Source organism: Silene latifolia, chromosome X (genome assembly GCF_048544455.1).
Source record: "Silene latifolia isolate original U9 population chromosome X, ASM4854445v1, whole genome shotgun sequence".
NCBI lineage: Eukaryota > Viridiplantae > Streptophyta > Magnoliopsida > Caryophyllales > Caryophyllaceae > Silene > Silene latifolia.
The window spans coordinates 332,388,599-332,405,772 of record NC_133537.1 but is presented as its reverse complement, the minus strand read 5'-3'; the positions used below and the strand labels follow the sequence as shown (position 1 = coordinate 332,405,772).

General features: G+C 34.1%; 1 protein-coding gene across 1 annotated transcript; it reads right to left on the bottom strand.

The window, feature by feature from the left end:
* Positions 1-3,165: 3,165 nt before the first annotated feature.
* Positions 3,166-6,017, bottom strand: LOC141622258 (putative WRKY transcription factor 48). The gene is made up of 3 exons (XM_074438303.1): positions 5,341-6,017; positions 4,104-4,247; positions 3,166-4,011 (listed from the first exon to the last, which is right to left on the bottom strand). Exons 1-3 carry the CDS (start codon positions 5,853-5,855, stop codon positions 3,486-3,488), a joined length of 1,185 nt encoding a protein of 394 aa, XP_074294404.1. The 5' UTR covers positions 5,856-6,017; the 3' UTR covers positions 3,166-3,485.
* Between the last annotated feature and the right edge of the window lie 11,157 nt (positions 6,018-17,174).

The following is a 17,174-nucleotide window of genomic DNA, read 5'->3' as shown; positions in this document are numbered from 1 at the left end:
ACAAAGTGCAACTTTTCAATCAGCCTACGACATTTTAGTTGCACATTTAGAATTGATCAATTGATGACAATGGATAATATATAAATTTATGTTTTAGATTAGGATAATTGTACTTCTTCATCTCAAGGTAAAATAAGTAACGGCGACCTGAAATCAATCAATACTATATATTAAATCCAGAAATCAAGGAACTTCAATGTAATTAAATAAGGTTATACAAATTAATTTTACTATATAGTTTTAAATCACTAGCACCGTGTGATGGACCCGATTAAAGGATTTCAATACAAATATTATATAGTTTAGGTTAAAATTAAATTATATAAAAGCTTGGTAATTTTCCTAAATATTTGTAAGAGACTAAAACATGGTTCCTTAAAGTAAAATAATTAATTAAGATGGTCAATTTCAAGGAGACTAAAAGAAAGAAGATGTTTGGTAATTTTCTTAAATATTTATAGAAGACTAAAAGATGGTCAATTTCCTTAAAATAAAATAATTAATTAGTATAAACATGCACACTTATGGTATTAATTATTATCATCATAAAATTATATATTAAATTTAAAATATATGCAGTTTTATTAACATTTATAGTTTATTAGATGTATAGAGATGTTAATTATTTAACATACAAAAATATAATATAAGTAGGTTATAAATAATTCAAATTAGATTCCATAATATATAATATTGCATAATTCTTTCGATTTGATTTAATGCATATATGTAATATATTTATATAAATATATAATCCTCTTAAAATTGTATGCCTAAGTAGTAAAATTAATTTCGTTAGTAAACAAAAGAATTGTAGTAACATTGGATATAGTTATATGATAGTAATCACTCATTTGAATAGTAAAAGTAACAATATTTTTAGCGAGATTAGTAAAAGTGGTAGAAAAAACACCGGGAGTCGTGAAATAATCAATATTAATGCGGAAATAGTGAAAGTAACAATATTTATGGTGGGAGTAGTGAAATTATCAATATTAATGCGGCAGTATTGACAGTAACAATAATTATGGCGAGAATAGTGAAAGTAACAATGATTACGGGCAAGTAGTGAAATGTTATTACTATTGTTTCATTAATAAGAGTAAAATATTAATAGCGGGAGTAGTTAATTTGTCTCAAAATTTATTTCATCGTAATTTTTGGATATGTCATAGAAAAATATATTAATTATAAATTTATGGGTTATACAACTTTAAGTAATTTTATTTAATGAAAAAAAATTTAATGGTAAGTAGAGGTAGCCCGGACGAAGCCGGGCACTAATACTAGTAAGGATCCTATAGCGATAAAATAATTGCTATGTATGAAAAACTTTGAACATTTACAACTTAGATTTATTCGGTATAGGTATGTGAGGTAGTTCATATGAGTTTTACAACTAAAAACACACAATTAGATCTCAAGATAGAACAGTTTCATCCAAGAATGTACGTTAATACATGGTAATATGTGAAAATCGTCCTATGGAATATAATAACTATTTAGTATATTTTCTTAATTATTTTAGTAGCAACACATATATGAAGTATATATACTGAAATAAAGTGACTATTCCCTTTTTTTTTTATTAACAGACTCATATACGACCTCTATATATGTACGAGGATATTTTATGTCAACTTGTTAGTTGATTATAGATATAGCTTGATTGTTTACACAATAATCTCACACAAAAATGGCCATATATGCAAACATAACATAACATGAGTATTATGAGATGAGTATACGCGTAATATGCATGCTTTCATATATGAGTTTTGTAAACACAAAATAAAGCCCTTTTCACATAACATACTATAGGGTCAGCCACCAAGTAATACCACTCATAAGACGCGTATGTGTATAGTGCATTAGTGCCTTTTACCTAACATTTATCAACCATCCTTTAGACACCATCAAAATGAATTTGAATATCCATAGTTTATATTTCATCAATAATATTTGTGGATATCAACTAGTTTTTTTTTTTTTTTTTTTTTTTTTTTTTTTGGTGAAAAGGGTGCGGAATTAACTAAATGAAATCAGTTTTACAAAGTATATTAGGGGGGCGGGTTGGAAGATAAAACTACATTTGCACAATCTATTTTACAAAGCGACTCAACAAAGTTTGGTACACTATGCCACTGGAAGTTTCCATCAATACATGTAGACCGGTCTTAAATCTGATATCAACTAGTATAACTGATAAAGTCATTAAAAATAAAACTCTAATTTGGATAGTCGTATCAAACACAGCTCATCATTTACCCTTATGAACCTGTATCTAGCTCCCTTTATACCCAAAAAAAATCCGTCAATAATAATATTACATTGTATGTAGGCATAGAAAGCCACCATCCGGCCAGTTTGTATAACAAACTTTTTAACATTTGTCATAAAAAAAATGCACTTGACCGCTAGGTTACAGGGGTGAATGATTGCTAAATTATCACCAAATTTCTTGAGAAATAATATTGCTAAATTTTCATTTAATATTGCCAATAATAATAATAATAATAATAATAATAATAATAATACAAATGACAATCGGTAAAGCTAAGAGACGATAGTTTTTTTTCAATATTCCAAAAATTAAATATATTTCTTATGGAGTCTACATAATGTACATAATGTAGATTACATAGTGTTTTTGAAAAAGCCTAGTATCATCTAATAACGTCCTAACGTTATATTATGAATCAAGTAACACACAAGGTTGAAGTAAAAAGTTAAAGTAAAAAGTTAAAAAGAAATATAAAAAGAAAACTTTTATGAAATTATTCAACAAACCCTAAACCCCATTCAAATCTTTAGGGTTTCTCCTTGTTATCTAACTTATACAAGAAGAACATAAGTTCAAGTCCCAAAGCTCGTCAAATACCCTTGTCTTTTTTCCTACATTTTCACACAAAAAGAGAAGCCAATCTCAAACTTACCCTCTTCAAGAGTTGTCTTCATTGCATACATAAATGATAAACCCTAGCTAACCCTAGTTAACACCCAAAAGAATTACAACAAAATAACAAATTAATATTAAATCATACCCCTTCCGTCTCGATTATTTATTTACCTTTAGTTAAAATACTTCTCACAAAAAATATAAAACGTAAACAAATGAATGGGTAAAACATAAAAATATAAAACCTCTAAAAAGTTTTTAATTAATATGGCAATTGTACTCTAAATTTCGTCTCGAAAATCTTAATAATAAAACTAAATAATAAATAGGAGTACCTTAATATACAGTCAATACAGAGAAATTACAAGAAGAAATGATCCACATACAAAGCAAGAGCTTCCTTGAGACAATGTTGGAAGATTGAGTTTTCTTTGTCCTCTTCTAAAATAGAAGCACTTTTTTGCTAGCAAGCTAATCTAATGCTCAAAAGTTAGAATCTAAAAAAACATAATCCTAATATATTTGACAAATAATCATAATTCAACACAATACTTTTAAGTGAAAAGTAGTGTGTGTATATATATAATTAATTCCCTTCATCTTTAAGTGTTTGTTCAGCTAGACCATGGTCATGATCGTTTCGCATCTGAGACGGAACAATAATATCCTGTAGAAGACCATCGTCTCGAGCTTCTCGGTGCAAGGAACCACCTGTCATTGATGTTAGAGTAGAATTTGGGCCACCATTGGTGGAGGTAGTGAAGTTCATGGAGGATGGAATTTGATTATTGTGAAAATAACTTTGGAGTTGTGTTGGATGTTGTTGGTAAAGATTATTGTGATGATGAAAAGATTGTGGTGTATGAAAGAAGAAGGACGATGACAATGCAGCACCGGTTCCAGCAAATGAACCAGTGCTGCATTGATCTAGAATACTTGGGTTTGGGATGAGACCAGCAGTCATCCCGAACCCATATCCTCCTCGTGTCATAACTGGACACGGGTGGGTGTGATGCCCCTCGTAAGTAGTAACCACAGTAGACGGGTCATCACATGACCGCTCCACCCTCTTCTTCACCCCACACGCCGATGTAGTGCAACGGTAGTAACTCCTACAAACACATACAGAGAAACTTTAGTCAGCTTTACTGCACTCCCAGTTTAAGACTGTCTTATTCTATAATTTGTGTGATGAGGAACGCACCTAGGAAAGGGGCTGTTCTTGACGGCTTTTTGGCCGTACTTACGCCAACGGTAGCCATCATCAAGGTGGTCAACTTCACTCTTAGTTTTGAACGCAACTTTAGGCTCCTTCTGCCTTTTCTGGTTCTTCTTTTTCAGCTTCAATCTACACACACATTCACATACACATTTCACATTCACACTCTCATTTTTAACTTATTTACATCTATCATTTTCATGTTTCACCAACCCACCACAAAATTAGACACCTACTATTATACTATACACATTATATTATCAACTATATATAATTTAAAACAAAAACTAATTAGTAATGGAAGACTGCTATTAAATTTTAAACAAAAAACCAAAGCCAGTTGACCAGTTATTAAACTTCATTGTTTTCTTCCCCCATAATATTTGGCTTGACTTCCCATTTCCCACCTTAGCTAATAAGCTAAGCCTAGCAAAGATCAAACAAAGCACCACATAATATCTCATACTTTAATTTAATTTATTGATCGAAGAGTCTTAGTCGAATGATTAGCTCAGAGTTCTACTCATGAGTAAATAGGTCCCAAGTTCGATTTTCCGTACCTCTATTTTACTAATCTTGTAGTTATTCTTACATTAGTAAAAAAAAAAAAAATATATATAATCATTCAACATTACAATATTTTCGTAAACAGTTAGTTTTTTGTAAGACGTATTTACCAAAGAGTCTTATCCTAGTGGACTAGTCGTTACTCGTTACAACACGGGCATATCCGTCAAAAGCTTGTGACGGGTCAAATAGTACCTAGGGTTAATAAACAAAACAGTTTGTTATTTTCTAGGCACTCTGCTTTTGTTTTATCTACCCCACATAGGTAGTATTTGACCCGTCGTAAGCTTGCGACGGATATGTCCATCACAAATGAGAATTTGCGTACTCGTTAATGAGCTTAGAGTTCTACTGATGAGTGAATATATATAGGTCGCAAGTTCGATTTCCCCTCTGAACTCTATTTTACTAATCTTGTAGCTATTCTTAAATTTTTTTTTTTTAAAAAAAAAAATATAATTATTCAAACAGTTAGTCTCTTATAAGACTATTTGTTTTATAATATGCTGATGTAAGATTGCGTTATACAAGTATTTACGATTTTTATGTTATCTGTTTCATTTTAATGAGATATCATTACTTATTTTAATAATCCCTTAAAATAATATTAAAAAAAAAAAAAATAATAGTTTATGATAATAGAGAAGAAGCTTACTGTTTTTTAGACTTGTCTTCCTCAACAAGATCATTAGGATCGTCATCAACCACGTCATCCTTACTAACAATCTCTTTACTCTTACCACACCGATTCTCAGCCGCATCCGACGACGACGACGAAACTGATACTGAATTCGGCGTAGCCGGAGTCGGCGTGTTAACCACCTCAGACGACTCTCCAGTCACAGTCGGATACGCCGAAACCGGGAACCGATAAAGATCATCGTTATTATCCGGTTGATGAAATGAAGGAGAAGATGATAATATTGGCGAAAGTAGAGAATCGAATAAAGAAGAGGAATTATTGGATAAATCTGAAGAAAATCCAAGTAAATCAACAAAGTAGTTACTCATATATGTTTTGTTATCAAATCCACCACTCATTTCATATGCTTCCATTTCTTTTGTTGGTGCAACTTGGAATATGCTCTTATTCATATTATTTATATTTATATTGTTATTATTAGTATTATTATTATTTGAAAAATCTATAATTTGTTGATAATTAGACATATTTTTAATATTATTAAATTTTTGAAATTGTTTTTCATAAATCAAATAATATTGGAGAAATGAGGTTTTTTTTGTTGAGGAGAGTGTGAAATGTGAAGAAATGGAAAGAAAGAGGGAGAGGAGTGTTTGGTTTAAAAGTGGGAGGAAGGAATGAAGGAAGGAGGGTATTTTGGGGAATTTAAGTGTGAGGGGAAAAGGTTGGACAAGGGAAACTGGCAAATGCCGGTGAAATTTGTGGCTTGTTTTGTACGGGTCTAGTGTTTTATTGGACGGTTTTTTATTTTTTTTATTTTTGGGGTTTTGTATTTATTGCATTTTCGACCGCCCTTCTTCCTACCTTGATATTATTTTCTTCTATGGTACTATATTAGATCAGCCCAAAATCTCATTATACACAACACATATACGTTTATAATTAAAGACGGGTCAAATACAATACCACATTCTTAATAGGACAGACAACAAGTGGGGTAGTGGGGCAAAAAATGTCACCACTTTCAAGCTATTTGACCCGTCTTTAATTATGGAGGGATATATCCGTCTATAGCAAGACTAGCTGATTAGATCAGATAAACGGGTTAATCGAATTGGATTTGAATCGGATTAGTTTGAATAGGGTCAATTTTGGATTTGTAAGAGTTCGTGTCAAGTCGGCTCGTGGAAAGTCTTTTCAGTATTCAGGTAAATTATTATCAAGTTATTACTAATAGATAACAATATGCGTGCAACCAAAAACATTCAATTCGGGTTATATATTACGATGAGTCAATTTGGTTTGGTTCAGGCTTGGATCTTGAGTTCGGGTGTTGGGTCGGGTATAGGTTTGATCATTTAGGTCAAGACAATTTTGCTAGGTCTAGGTATATATAGTATCCATTATCATGCACATTACAGCTCTATCTGACACGTTATTTCAGTTAGCTTAGTTGACAAAAATAGTTTATTTGATCAAAATTTTAGCTAATTTATTTTTGTGTAAGTATTTAATAGCTAATTAATTAACTTATTAGCTAAATAAACTTATTAGTTAACTGAATTTTCTTTGCCTTCCTTTTAAAGTTTTATATCCCTTCAATAATTATAACAATAATAAAAGCATGTCGGTTTATGTCATTTTATCGAATATCATACCATTTCTACTAATTCACCAAACAGTATTAATCTATCAACAAACTTATCAATTTCTAATTTTTAGTTAGCTTTTCAACTAGGTTAACTATTTTGAGCTAATTTTTCAGATTTCATCTACTTTTTAGTTCTGTCAAACATAACTCACACCCGAGTTGATAATATAGGTTGATATCCATTTTAACTCACATGTAACATTAATGTAAATATAATTCTTTTTTTTTTTTGAAACTGTGTGAAAACATACCTTTTATTATTAAATCATGCTTGTACTTGTTTTTCCTTAGAATAAACATAGTACATTTTCTTAATACAAAATTACAATATTTTTTCTAAAATTATTGTGGTGATTTATTATTTTTATTTTTTAATTTGAAAGCTAGAGTACTTGTGAAATGTGAAGTCAATAATGGGTTAAGGTGTGAACGAGCCTAAAGATGCTAGTCATCCGTGTGCATTCATCCCTAAAAAGGTCTTCATTAATCTCCTTTTGCAAAAACTTTTGAAATGCAAATATGCAATATCATCCTTGATCTCAAAAAGTACTCACTATTATAAAATTAACCAAATTACTCCAAATTAAATATTTTTTACGCTTTTAGTTTCCTTTTTTCAGTTTCCTATGATACTATAAAATTATAATTCATATTATTTTTGTAGTACATTATTAAATGCATAATTATAGTAGTCTGATTAAATACTTCTATTGTACAACCGTACTAGTCGAAATTAAAAATAAATTCATCTACGATGTACTTATATAGTTAATTTATGCTTAGTTAAGAAAATAACTAATTTTCACTTTATTGCAAAGCAATAAATCGTTAACTGTTAGAGTGTACTTGTATTCGCTAAAATTAAATATTGCTTGAACAATTTAATTAGTATGTAGTTGTAAGCAAACCAAATTAGATATTCTTTGTCCAAGCTACTTTTGGTGGAATATTTGGTTAGCACTTGTTGGAATATTTTGATTGGTTGTGCTCAAAATTGTCGGTAGCATAATTTTGTTTCTTTTATTAAAGACAATACAAAACTAAATTAATTTAAAAGTTATATTCCATATCGTAAAAATACTGTAGCATATAATGTTAATGTAATATGAGACGGAAAAAAAATGTAATATGAGACGAATCTGTTTATTATAATCATATCAATTTAACAAAAAATCACCAAATATATAACCAAAAAAAATTGTTAAATAAATAACCGTATGATAATCTTATCATAATTTAAATTCGTTATGTTATACTCCACTCACATAAAGTGTCGAGGTGTCGTGTTGCACGTTGATGGCCAAAAACATTATTAATCATGTTATAATTTCAATCCCCCTTATACTAAAAGAATAAGAGTTCTCAGAATTTTCCCGCCTAAATTAATTTGGCTATAATTCGGCTTTTATTATAACATATCTATTATTGGACTTTCATTATCTTATATCTATATCTGGATTATAATGAACTTTCCTTTTCCACCAATTAATACAAAATATTAATTATAATAAATTTACAATTAAATTTCAAATTGAGTTAAATATCATTTTTATTATTATTTTCTTTAATGTTTCTATCTAAAATACCGCGCATTCGCGCGGGATATATACTAGTAATAATAATAATAATAATTTCTAATTATGATAAACCCACTAAAACGTCTTGCTTGTGACGGGCTAATTCCGTCATATAAGCTGAAGACCTTTCATAAAAAGGAAGAGGGGACAAGGTGGGGCACCTCCCATGTACTTCTCCACTCAACTCTCATGGGTATTTTGTGAGAGAAAATGGTATCGTTCACAAGCTTTTGACGGATATCGCCGTCTTGAATGAAATTTTGTGTAAACCCAAAAGGCAGCATCCAAGCATCCAAATGTGGAAACGACAACTCCTCTCAATATCACTTGAGAAAGATACAGCTTTTGATGAGACTAAAGATAGAAGTTCGATCAATCCTTTTGTTCTTTGTTCCTTTCCTAATTTTATCCATCTACTTTGGTCTCATTTACAATGATAGATTGATAGTACGTCTATACCGCGTTTTTTATATGAAAATGTATTTTGTCATATTAATCCGATTAACAACACAATTAAACGATAAATATGAAGTAGCAAAATATTCATCGGAATTTATTTCAGCACATGAATTAGAATTTTGGGGTAACAGGGGATAATTTATTACAAATAATTTTATCATGACAATTAATCGACATAAAACTAGTGGTCATTCGACTAAGTATATACACCTTAAATTGATTACTTGTTACCTTTACTTTTAACATAAAGACTATAGAAAAGTATATATGGACCGTAATTAGCTTATTTTTCGATTATATGTGGACTAGGTTATATTTTTTGTGAAAAAGATATACTCTTTAATTTTAACATTGATTCATATATTTCAGAACGTTTGATCTTGCAGAATATATGTTAATCTAGATCAATAATCAAGTTTATTATCCTCTTAAAAGTTGATCTAAGTGTTACAGATTTACGGATATTTTAGTCTACAATCTAGTTTCATGTGACCAAATCCACGTTCAATTTCCACTTAGTTCTAATCTTCATTAACTTTTTATTAATGTCAATGTTAATTATGTCCTCCAATGAAATCAGTGCCGTCGTAATCACAATTCATAAAATTAGCTTTAGATAGACTAGTAAATTAATTTTAAATTAGTAGGATTAAGTGACAAAAAGGTGGGTTGGCCAAAATTGGGTCTATTATTGGTGGTAACATTTGATGGCTAAATTAGTCATGTAGTCGTGGTCCATCATCCATAGATCATAGAACAATTTGATCACCATATGTTATGCCAATAAAAAAAAATTACGGAGTAGTTGTCAATTTCGATCGGCTAACCTAACTATCATATTCACATTCACTTAATGAATTTAAAAACAATTATTCTACAAAAATAAATAGAAACATACATATTTTGTTGAATATGACAATATATTTTAATTGGTAAGGATTGTATTCTCTTAGGGGTGTAACCGAGCCGAGTCGAGCTCGAGCTCGGCTCATATTGTAAAAATCGAGTTCGAGCCTGAGCCCGAGCTCTTGAAATCAAGTCTCGGGATCAGCCATATAATATTTTACGAGCCCGAGCCCAAGCTTTGTTTGCGTACCATTTTTTCGAATATTATTTTAATTATAACGTTGTTCCGGGTGTAATTCCAGAGCAGGTATAGTTACCACCCGTGGCTTGTTGAATGATGTCTTTGTTGGGGCTGGTGTCCTTAACAGTTAGTGCAAGGACTTATAAATCTCTAAAAGGATCAAAGGGTATACTTTTGTATCATAACCAGTTGGTCCACGTTTATCAATAACGGTTGGCTTGCTAGATAAGTTTGACGTTATTGTCATACAGATGGCGGTGATCAACTGGTCCCTAAAAGTCACACCTATAGGACACGTTTGAGAGATGTGACGGTATGAAAATACAGTCATGTAGATGCCAATTTTGACTAACCAGTTAGTCTGAGTTATTTGACTAATAATTAGTCGAAAATGTGATGTTGAGATATTTTATTTAATACGGATTAAATAATAATGGCTAAGACGAATTAAGCGGTTAATTCGTAAAATTGAATATAAGCGTTTTATATTTAATTAAATGTGTATTGAATATAATTATACAATATTGTCTTTGTCGGACATGTATTAATAATTCAACTAATCCGTGTTATTAGTTGATGATTTAATATCCGATAACCGATGACAGTCTATAATAAACACCGCGTTGTATACATTTTAGCCTCGGACCACGAGTTAAAAATAAGGAGAAAATGGAAGCCCATTTTCCCCTTGATCCACTCGGCCAAACCGAATTAGAGGAGACAAAAGAAGAGCTCTCTCCTTCACTTAAAACCTAATTCATTTGCTAAAAATTTTTAGGGTTTTGGGAATTATGCCTCCCGAAATTCGGATCTCTCATCCAACACAAACTCACAAAACAATCCCCTCAATATTGCAAGGCAATTAGGGGATTCTCTCTAGCACAAGGGCATTTCTCGGACAATCTTGGGTGCAACATTTAGGAGGAGATCTACCTTGATCTCTCATTGCCATTTTGCACTAGGACCGAAGGTTATTTCTAATCTTTATCGTTTTATTTTGTTTTCGTTTTATGACTATAATCACATGTAAATTTTGCGTTATAATCCTATAATTAAAGGGTATTATACGGATATTACCCCACAAGTGGTATCAGAGCGAGGCCACGTAATTTTTTCTATGTGATTTTCATTAAACGATTTTTGAATCGATGAATTTTTGTTAAAAAAATGGTGCGGCTGAATTTTTTTTTTTCCTTCGGCACATTTTTTTGCCCTCTGCAATTTTTAATTGCTGCGTTTTTTGTGTGTTGGGAACCGTGTCTAGTTTACACGGTGATGATTGTCTATTGTTTTGTTTTCATTTTGATCTTTGCATATTGTTTTGTAATCGATATTCATCGCAATATGTTAAAGATCTATCAAAATGATTGCATAAAATTTCGTGTGGCACAAAATTTTTGTCTCGAAAATTTTCTTGAAAACCGTGTGGCCTCTTGTTCACGGCCTGTTTTTCTTGTTTTCGTTATTGCATCGTTTTGCGTGCCACACATTTTGTTAGATCGTTCGATCTCTTGTTATCAATCGTTCTTCACATGTAGCAATTTTAACCGATAATTATTGCTATATGTTGAAGATGTAACAATTGTAGTTTGATTTCTATACGGATTAGATTAAAATTGCAATTGTGTTTTATCAAAACGTTTTGTTTTGATCTTTTGTTGCTCACGATTTTGAGCCGTATAAATTTTTTTTTGGGATTTTTGATGCTCTCGGTTTTATACAGCATTTAAAAAAAAAAAAAAAAATTTGGGGTAATGCTTACTTGTTCACGTACAAAGAAGATGTTAAAAAAAAAAAAATTTTTTTTGTTTTTTTTTCGGCCCTTTTTAATGCATAAAACGGTTTTTTATGCTCTCGCTTGAAAGTGAAACGGTTCACCCACGAACAATCAAATTACTTTAAAACGATTTAAAGTAACGGATTATCACGAATTAAAATTAAGTTGATGAAGCGGTTTTATCACATAATTTTAATTATCTTTGGTGGTTTGGATAAATTTAACATAATTACGGAATTATGTCACGAATAAATTTAATTTTAGTTGATGCATTTTATTTATCGTTATTGTTAATTGTTTTGAATGCTTTTAATTACGTATTTATTTATTTTGCAAACGGTTGTAACTTAGTGTGGCCTTAGTAGAACGTGTTACCGTAATGATGGAACACGGTCTTGGTTGTATTTTGAGATCTCGTATCTCCATTTTTATTTCTTTTAATTACAGTTTTATTTAGAATGTAAATAGGTTTATATTTGTAAATTTTAAATTGTAATTTTTGAGAAGACTAAAGATGGAGACCGGATGCTCACTCCCGCTACATGGACAAAGATGGAACACCAAGACAAGCTTTTCGGGTCCAACGGTGGATTCCAAAGTTGTATTTTGTTCTTTTTACTAGGATAGGCCACACTAGGAATTTTTATTTACGTATCGCATTCATTTATTTATTTTATTGTAACGATAGTATGCATCATATTCCGCCTAAAAACCAAACCACCTAATAATTGCATGAAAACTGACACATATAGAGGTCACGAGTTAGTTTTCTTTGACATTCGTATGTCACATGATTCATTATAAGCCATCACCCAAATTAATTCATTCACGCAGACGCTAGTTATTCGTTCACTTAATATGAATCATAATTTAGTTGATGGGATCTTCCTCGTATAAACAAAAATTGAGAACGGTCTTTATAGGTCAAACTCCAATGAGTCCCTTCTAAGTCGGTAGGCATAATATGACCCCTTCTACGTCGGGTAAGTTGGAACCGATTGACCTATTTTATCTCAACACTATGGTCACTCGTACGATCCTGTGACTATGGTGGACTATAGATAGGATTTACGGAAATCTATCGACCAAGAGTTCTTCCGGAAGAATTAGCTAAACAGTTGGCTTATCAATTTACAGAAATTGAGTCTTGGGATCACTTATATCATTCTTGAGGGAGATCAATTATGCAAGTGCATTGAGTCTACACGTTAAAATGAATTTTAAATAGACTTAAATCACCTCGATGAGTTGCTTATTTCGTTTTTGTTTTTCTTTCTTTTTCAGTGTAGATCACGAACTTTTAAACTGCTAATAACAAATGGTCTGGTTCTCTTGATAACCCAATGCCAAGTGCCACATTGGACCGTGAGTCCCGGCTTCGGATCTTCATGAATCAGATGAATCAGTCTACTCGACTGAAGAATGATGGATCCAACTTCGGAGACTGGGAGGCGGCATTACGGAATGCTGCCGCTGCTGATGGGAATCTCAAATATCTATTAGAGCCCCTCCCAAACCCAGGTCCCACGGCTAGAGTCACGAAATCACCAAGTTTAATGATTTCTGTATGGAAGCGGGTGCGATTAAAAACGTACTCATTTTTGCAATGGAACCCAATTTGCCGAAACGCTTCATAGCCCATGGTGCAAACAAGATTTTCACCACGCTCACTAAGGAATTCTCGAAAGCACCGAGAATCGTTACCTATGAGCATACCACTCGCTTCTTTGATGCGAGACTCGAAAGGGCCAACTTTGTTAGCCCACACATTCTCGGATGATTGAGAATGTCGAGAAGTTGGAGACCTTTGATTGTAACATCAGCGAGAACATTGTTATCGACCGCATGCTTCATTCACTCCACGATGGTTTTTCGCAATTTCGAGCGAATTACTATATGAATGATTTGAAGAAAACCCCACATGAACTGCACTCCCTTCTCGTACGGGCCGAGAAGGACATGAAGCTCGTGGGAGCTTGAAACAGGATGTTCTCGTTGTGACAAACAAGGGGAAAGGTAAGGGCAAAGCTCAAGCAAACCTAGCAGTAGGTAAACCGAAGTTCAAGAAGTCGGGTTCAGGTAAGAGTGGGCCTGGTGAGTCGAGCACCTCATCAGGCGCGACAAAGAGCAAGAATGAAAACATGGAGTGCCATCATTGCCACAAGACTGGGCATTGGAGGCGTACATGTCCTGTTTATCATGAGGACTTAAAGGCAGGTCGTGTTAAACCTGTTGGTATGTCTTCTCTCTCTTCTACTTTTATTCATATGATTGAGATTAACCACGCAAGTTACGGAACTTGGGTACTTGATACTGGTTGTGGTTCTCATCTGTGTAATCATGTGCAGGGCCTCCGAAATCTCGAGCCTCTCGTAAAGGGTGAGGTTGACCTGCGTGTTGGGAATGGAGCAAGAGTGGCTGCCATCTCAAAGGGGACATATGTGATCCAGCTTCCTAGCGGATTTGAGTTATCATTATATGATTGCTATTATGTACCCGAGTCTTTCGAAAACATTATTTCGGTTTACGCACTTGACAAACTTGGTTTTTCATTTGTAATAGAGAATAATACTTGCATTTTCTCTTTACACGATATGATTTATGGCAGGGCAGTCTCCATGAACGGAATTTATGTTTTAGATCAGACCACCGAAATATTACACGTAATGAATAAAAAGTTAAAGGTTGGTGACAAAGATCAAACGTATCTATGGCACTGCCGTATGGGACACATTAATGAGAAACGCGTAAAACAGCTCATTAAAAATGGAGCTATCTCGGCCTTTGATTTTCAATCATTTGGCACGTGTGAATCATGTCTCATCGGCAAGATGACTCGGATTTCCTTCAAAGGTGTTGGAATGCGCGCTGCTGACCTATTAAGACTCATACACACGGATGTATGTGGTCCTATGTCAATCACCGCACGAGAAGGCTATAGGTATTTCATCACTTTCACGGACGATCTAAGTAGATATGGCTATGTCTACTTAATGAAGCACAAAAGTGAATCTTTTGAGAAATTCAAAGAATACCAGAATAGGGTACAGAACCTATTAGGTAGAAAGATTAAAACACTACGTTCAGATCGTGGTGGCGAGTATCTTTCTCACGAGTTTGATCAACACCTCAAAGACGTGGGATTGCCTTACGCTTAACTCCACCGGAACACCTCAATTGAATGGTGTGTCCGAACGGAGAAATCGAACACTACTTGATATGGTTCGATCCATGATGAGTCACACCGTGTTACCCGACTCATTGTGGGGTTATGCTCTTCTGTCACCGCTGCTCTAATACTTAACCAAGTCCGTCTAAAGTCATGACAAGACTCCATATGAACTATGGAAAGGAACGGTCCCTAACTTGTCCTTTATACGGGTTTGGGGCTGCGAGGCTTATGTCAAGTGGAGACACGAGGATAAGCTCGGCACGCGATCGGTCAAGACATACTTTATAGGTTATCCTAAAGGAACACTTGGTCATTACTTCTATTCGCCAACCGAACAACGTGTTTTTGTTGCGGCTAGTGCGACATTCTTAGAAAAGGAATTTCTCGAGAATGCAAAGAGTGATAGAACCTTCGACCTGTCGGAGATTCCAGAACCAAATACCGAGCAACTATTGGAGGAACCTATTCCTTCAATCCCGGCTGCGTTAACATTCCGAGGAACCTAGGAGGTCGGGAAGAGTCTCTATTCCTCCGCATGCATACATTGGTATGGTCGAGGAACATGACATAGATGACGTTCTACTCTTAACGAGTAGTGAACCCGCAACCTATAAAGGTGTCGTGACTAGTTCTGACTCAAAGCTATGGCTTGAGGCCATGCAATCCGAGATGGACTCTATGTATGAGAACAACGTGTGGGATCTTGTTGACTTACCTGCTAAGGTTCGTCCCCTTCAATGCAAATGGCTTTACAAGATAAAGCATTTTGTGGAAGGTCAACAAGATATCTACAAAGCACGACTAGTTGCTAAAGGTTTCACCCAAGTGCCAGGTTTGCACTACGATGAGATTTTTGCACCCGTAGTCATGCTGCGTTCCATTCGGATTATCTTAGCGATTGCCGCTTTTCATGACTATGAAATTTGGCAAATGGACGTGAAAACCGCCTTCTTAAACGGCTTTTTGGAGGAAGAGTTGTACATGGTACAACCCGAAGGTTTCATCGATCCAGAACATCCTAAGAGAGTGTGCAAGCTTAAGCGTTCCATTTATGGACTTAAGCAAGCATCAAGGAGTTGGAATCATCGCTTCGACCAAGTGATAAAAGAAAATGGATTTACTCGATCGGTCGAGGAACCATGTCTATATATCAAGTCGAGTGGGAGAAAGATTGTCTTCCTAATATTGTATGTTGACGACATACTCCTGATTGGGAATGACATACCTCTCTTAACTTCGGTGAAAGTATGGTTGAAAAACCATTTCCAGATGAAAGATCTGGGAGAGGCACAAAGAATTCTAGGCATCCGTATCTATCGAGATAGATCACGACGGATGCTATCTCTCGATCGAGAGTCTTACATAGACAAAGTCCTAGAGAGATTCAGTATGACTAACTCCAAGAAGGGGTTCCTTCCTATGGCTCCAGGGGTGCATTTGAGCAAGTCTCAGGCACCAGAGACACCGGAAGAGAAAGAGCGCATGGCACGGATACCTTATGCCTCGGCAATAGGATCTATCATGTATGCCATGATATGCACACGTCCGGACGTGGCATATGCATTGAGTATGACAAGTCGATTCCAACAAAGATCCAGGTGAATCACATTGGTTGGTCATCAAGAACATTCTTAAGTACCTACGGAGGACTAAAGATTGGGCATTGACTTATGGAGGCGAACAAAAGCTATCAAGCGCAACCGATTCTGTGAGATGCTAGCTTCCAAACGGATCGAGATGACTCGAAATCTCGGTCTGGATTCGTTTTTACTCTTAATGGCGCTGCACACCGGAAGAGTTCGAAACAAACTGTTACAGCAGATTCTACGACTGAGTCCGAGTACTATGCCGCGTCTGAAGCTACAAAGGAAGCGATATGGATGCGTCAATTCTTACATGGGCTATCTGTAGTGCCTAGTTCGAATGACCCGATCACCATCTATTGCGACAATAGTGGTGCCATCTTCCAAGCTAAGGAGCCTAAGTCTAGCAACAAGTCTAGACATGTACAACGGAAAGCTCATCTAATCCGAGATTACGTGGAGCAAAAGGAAGTAGTGATAGACAAGATTGCTACCGATGATAACATAGCAGATCCTCTCACTAAAGCATTACGACAAGAT

Excerpts from the sequence above, each read along its gene's own strand:
- LOC141622258 (XM_074438303.1), bottom strand. The coding sequence starts at position 5,855 with ATGTCTAATTATCAACAAATTATAGATTTTTCAAATAATAATAATACT. Across the intron at positions 4,248-5,340 it reads GAAGACAAGTCTAAAAAACA|ATTGAAGCTGAAAAAGAAGA; the intron begins GTAAGCTTCTTC and ends ATGTGTGTGTAG. Across the intron at positions 4,012-4,103 it reads AAGAACAGCCCCTTTCCTAG|GAGTTACTACCGTTGCACTA; the intron begins GTGCGTTCCTCA and ends ATGTGTTTGTAG.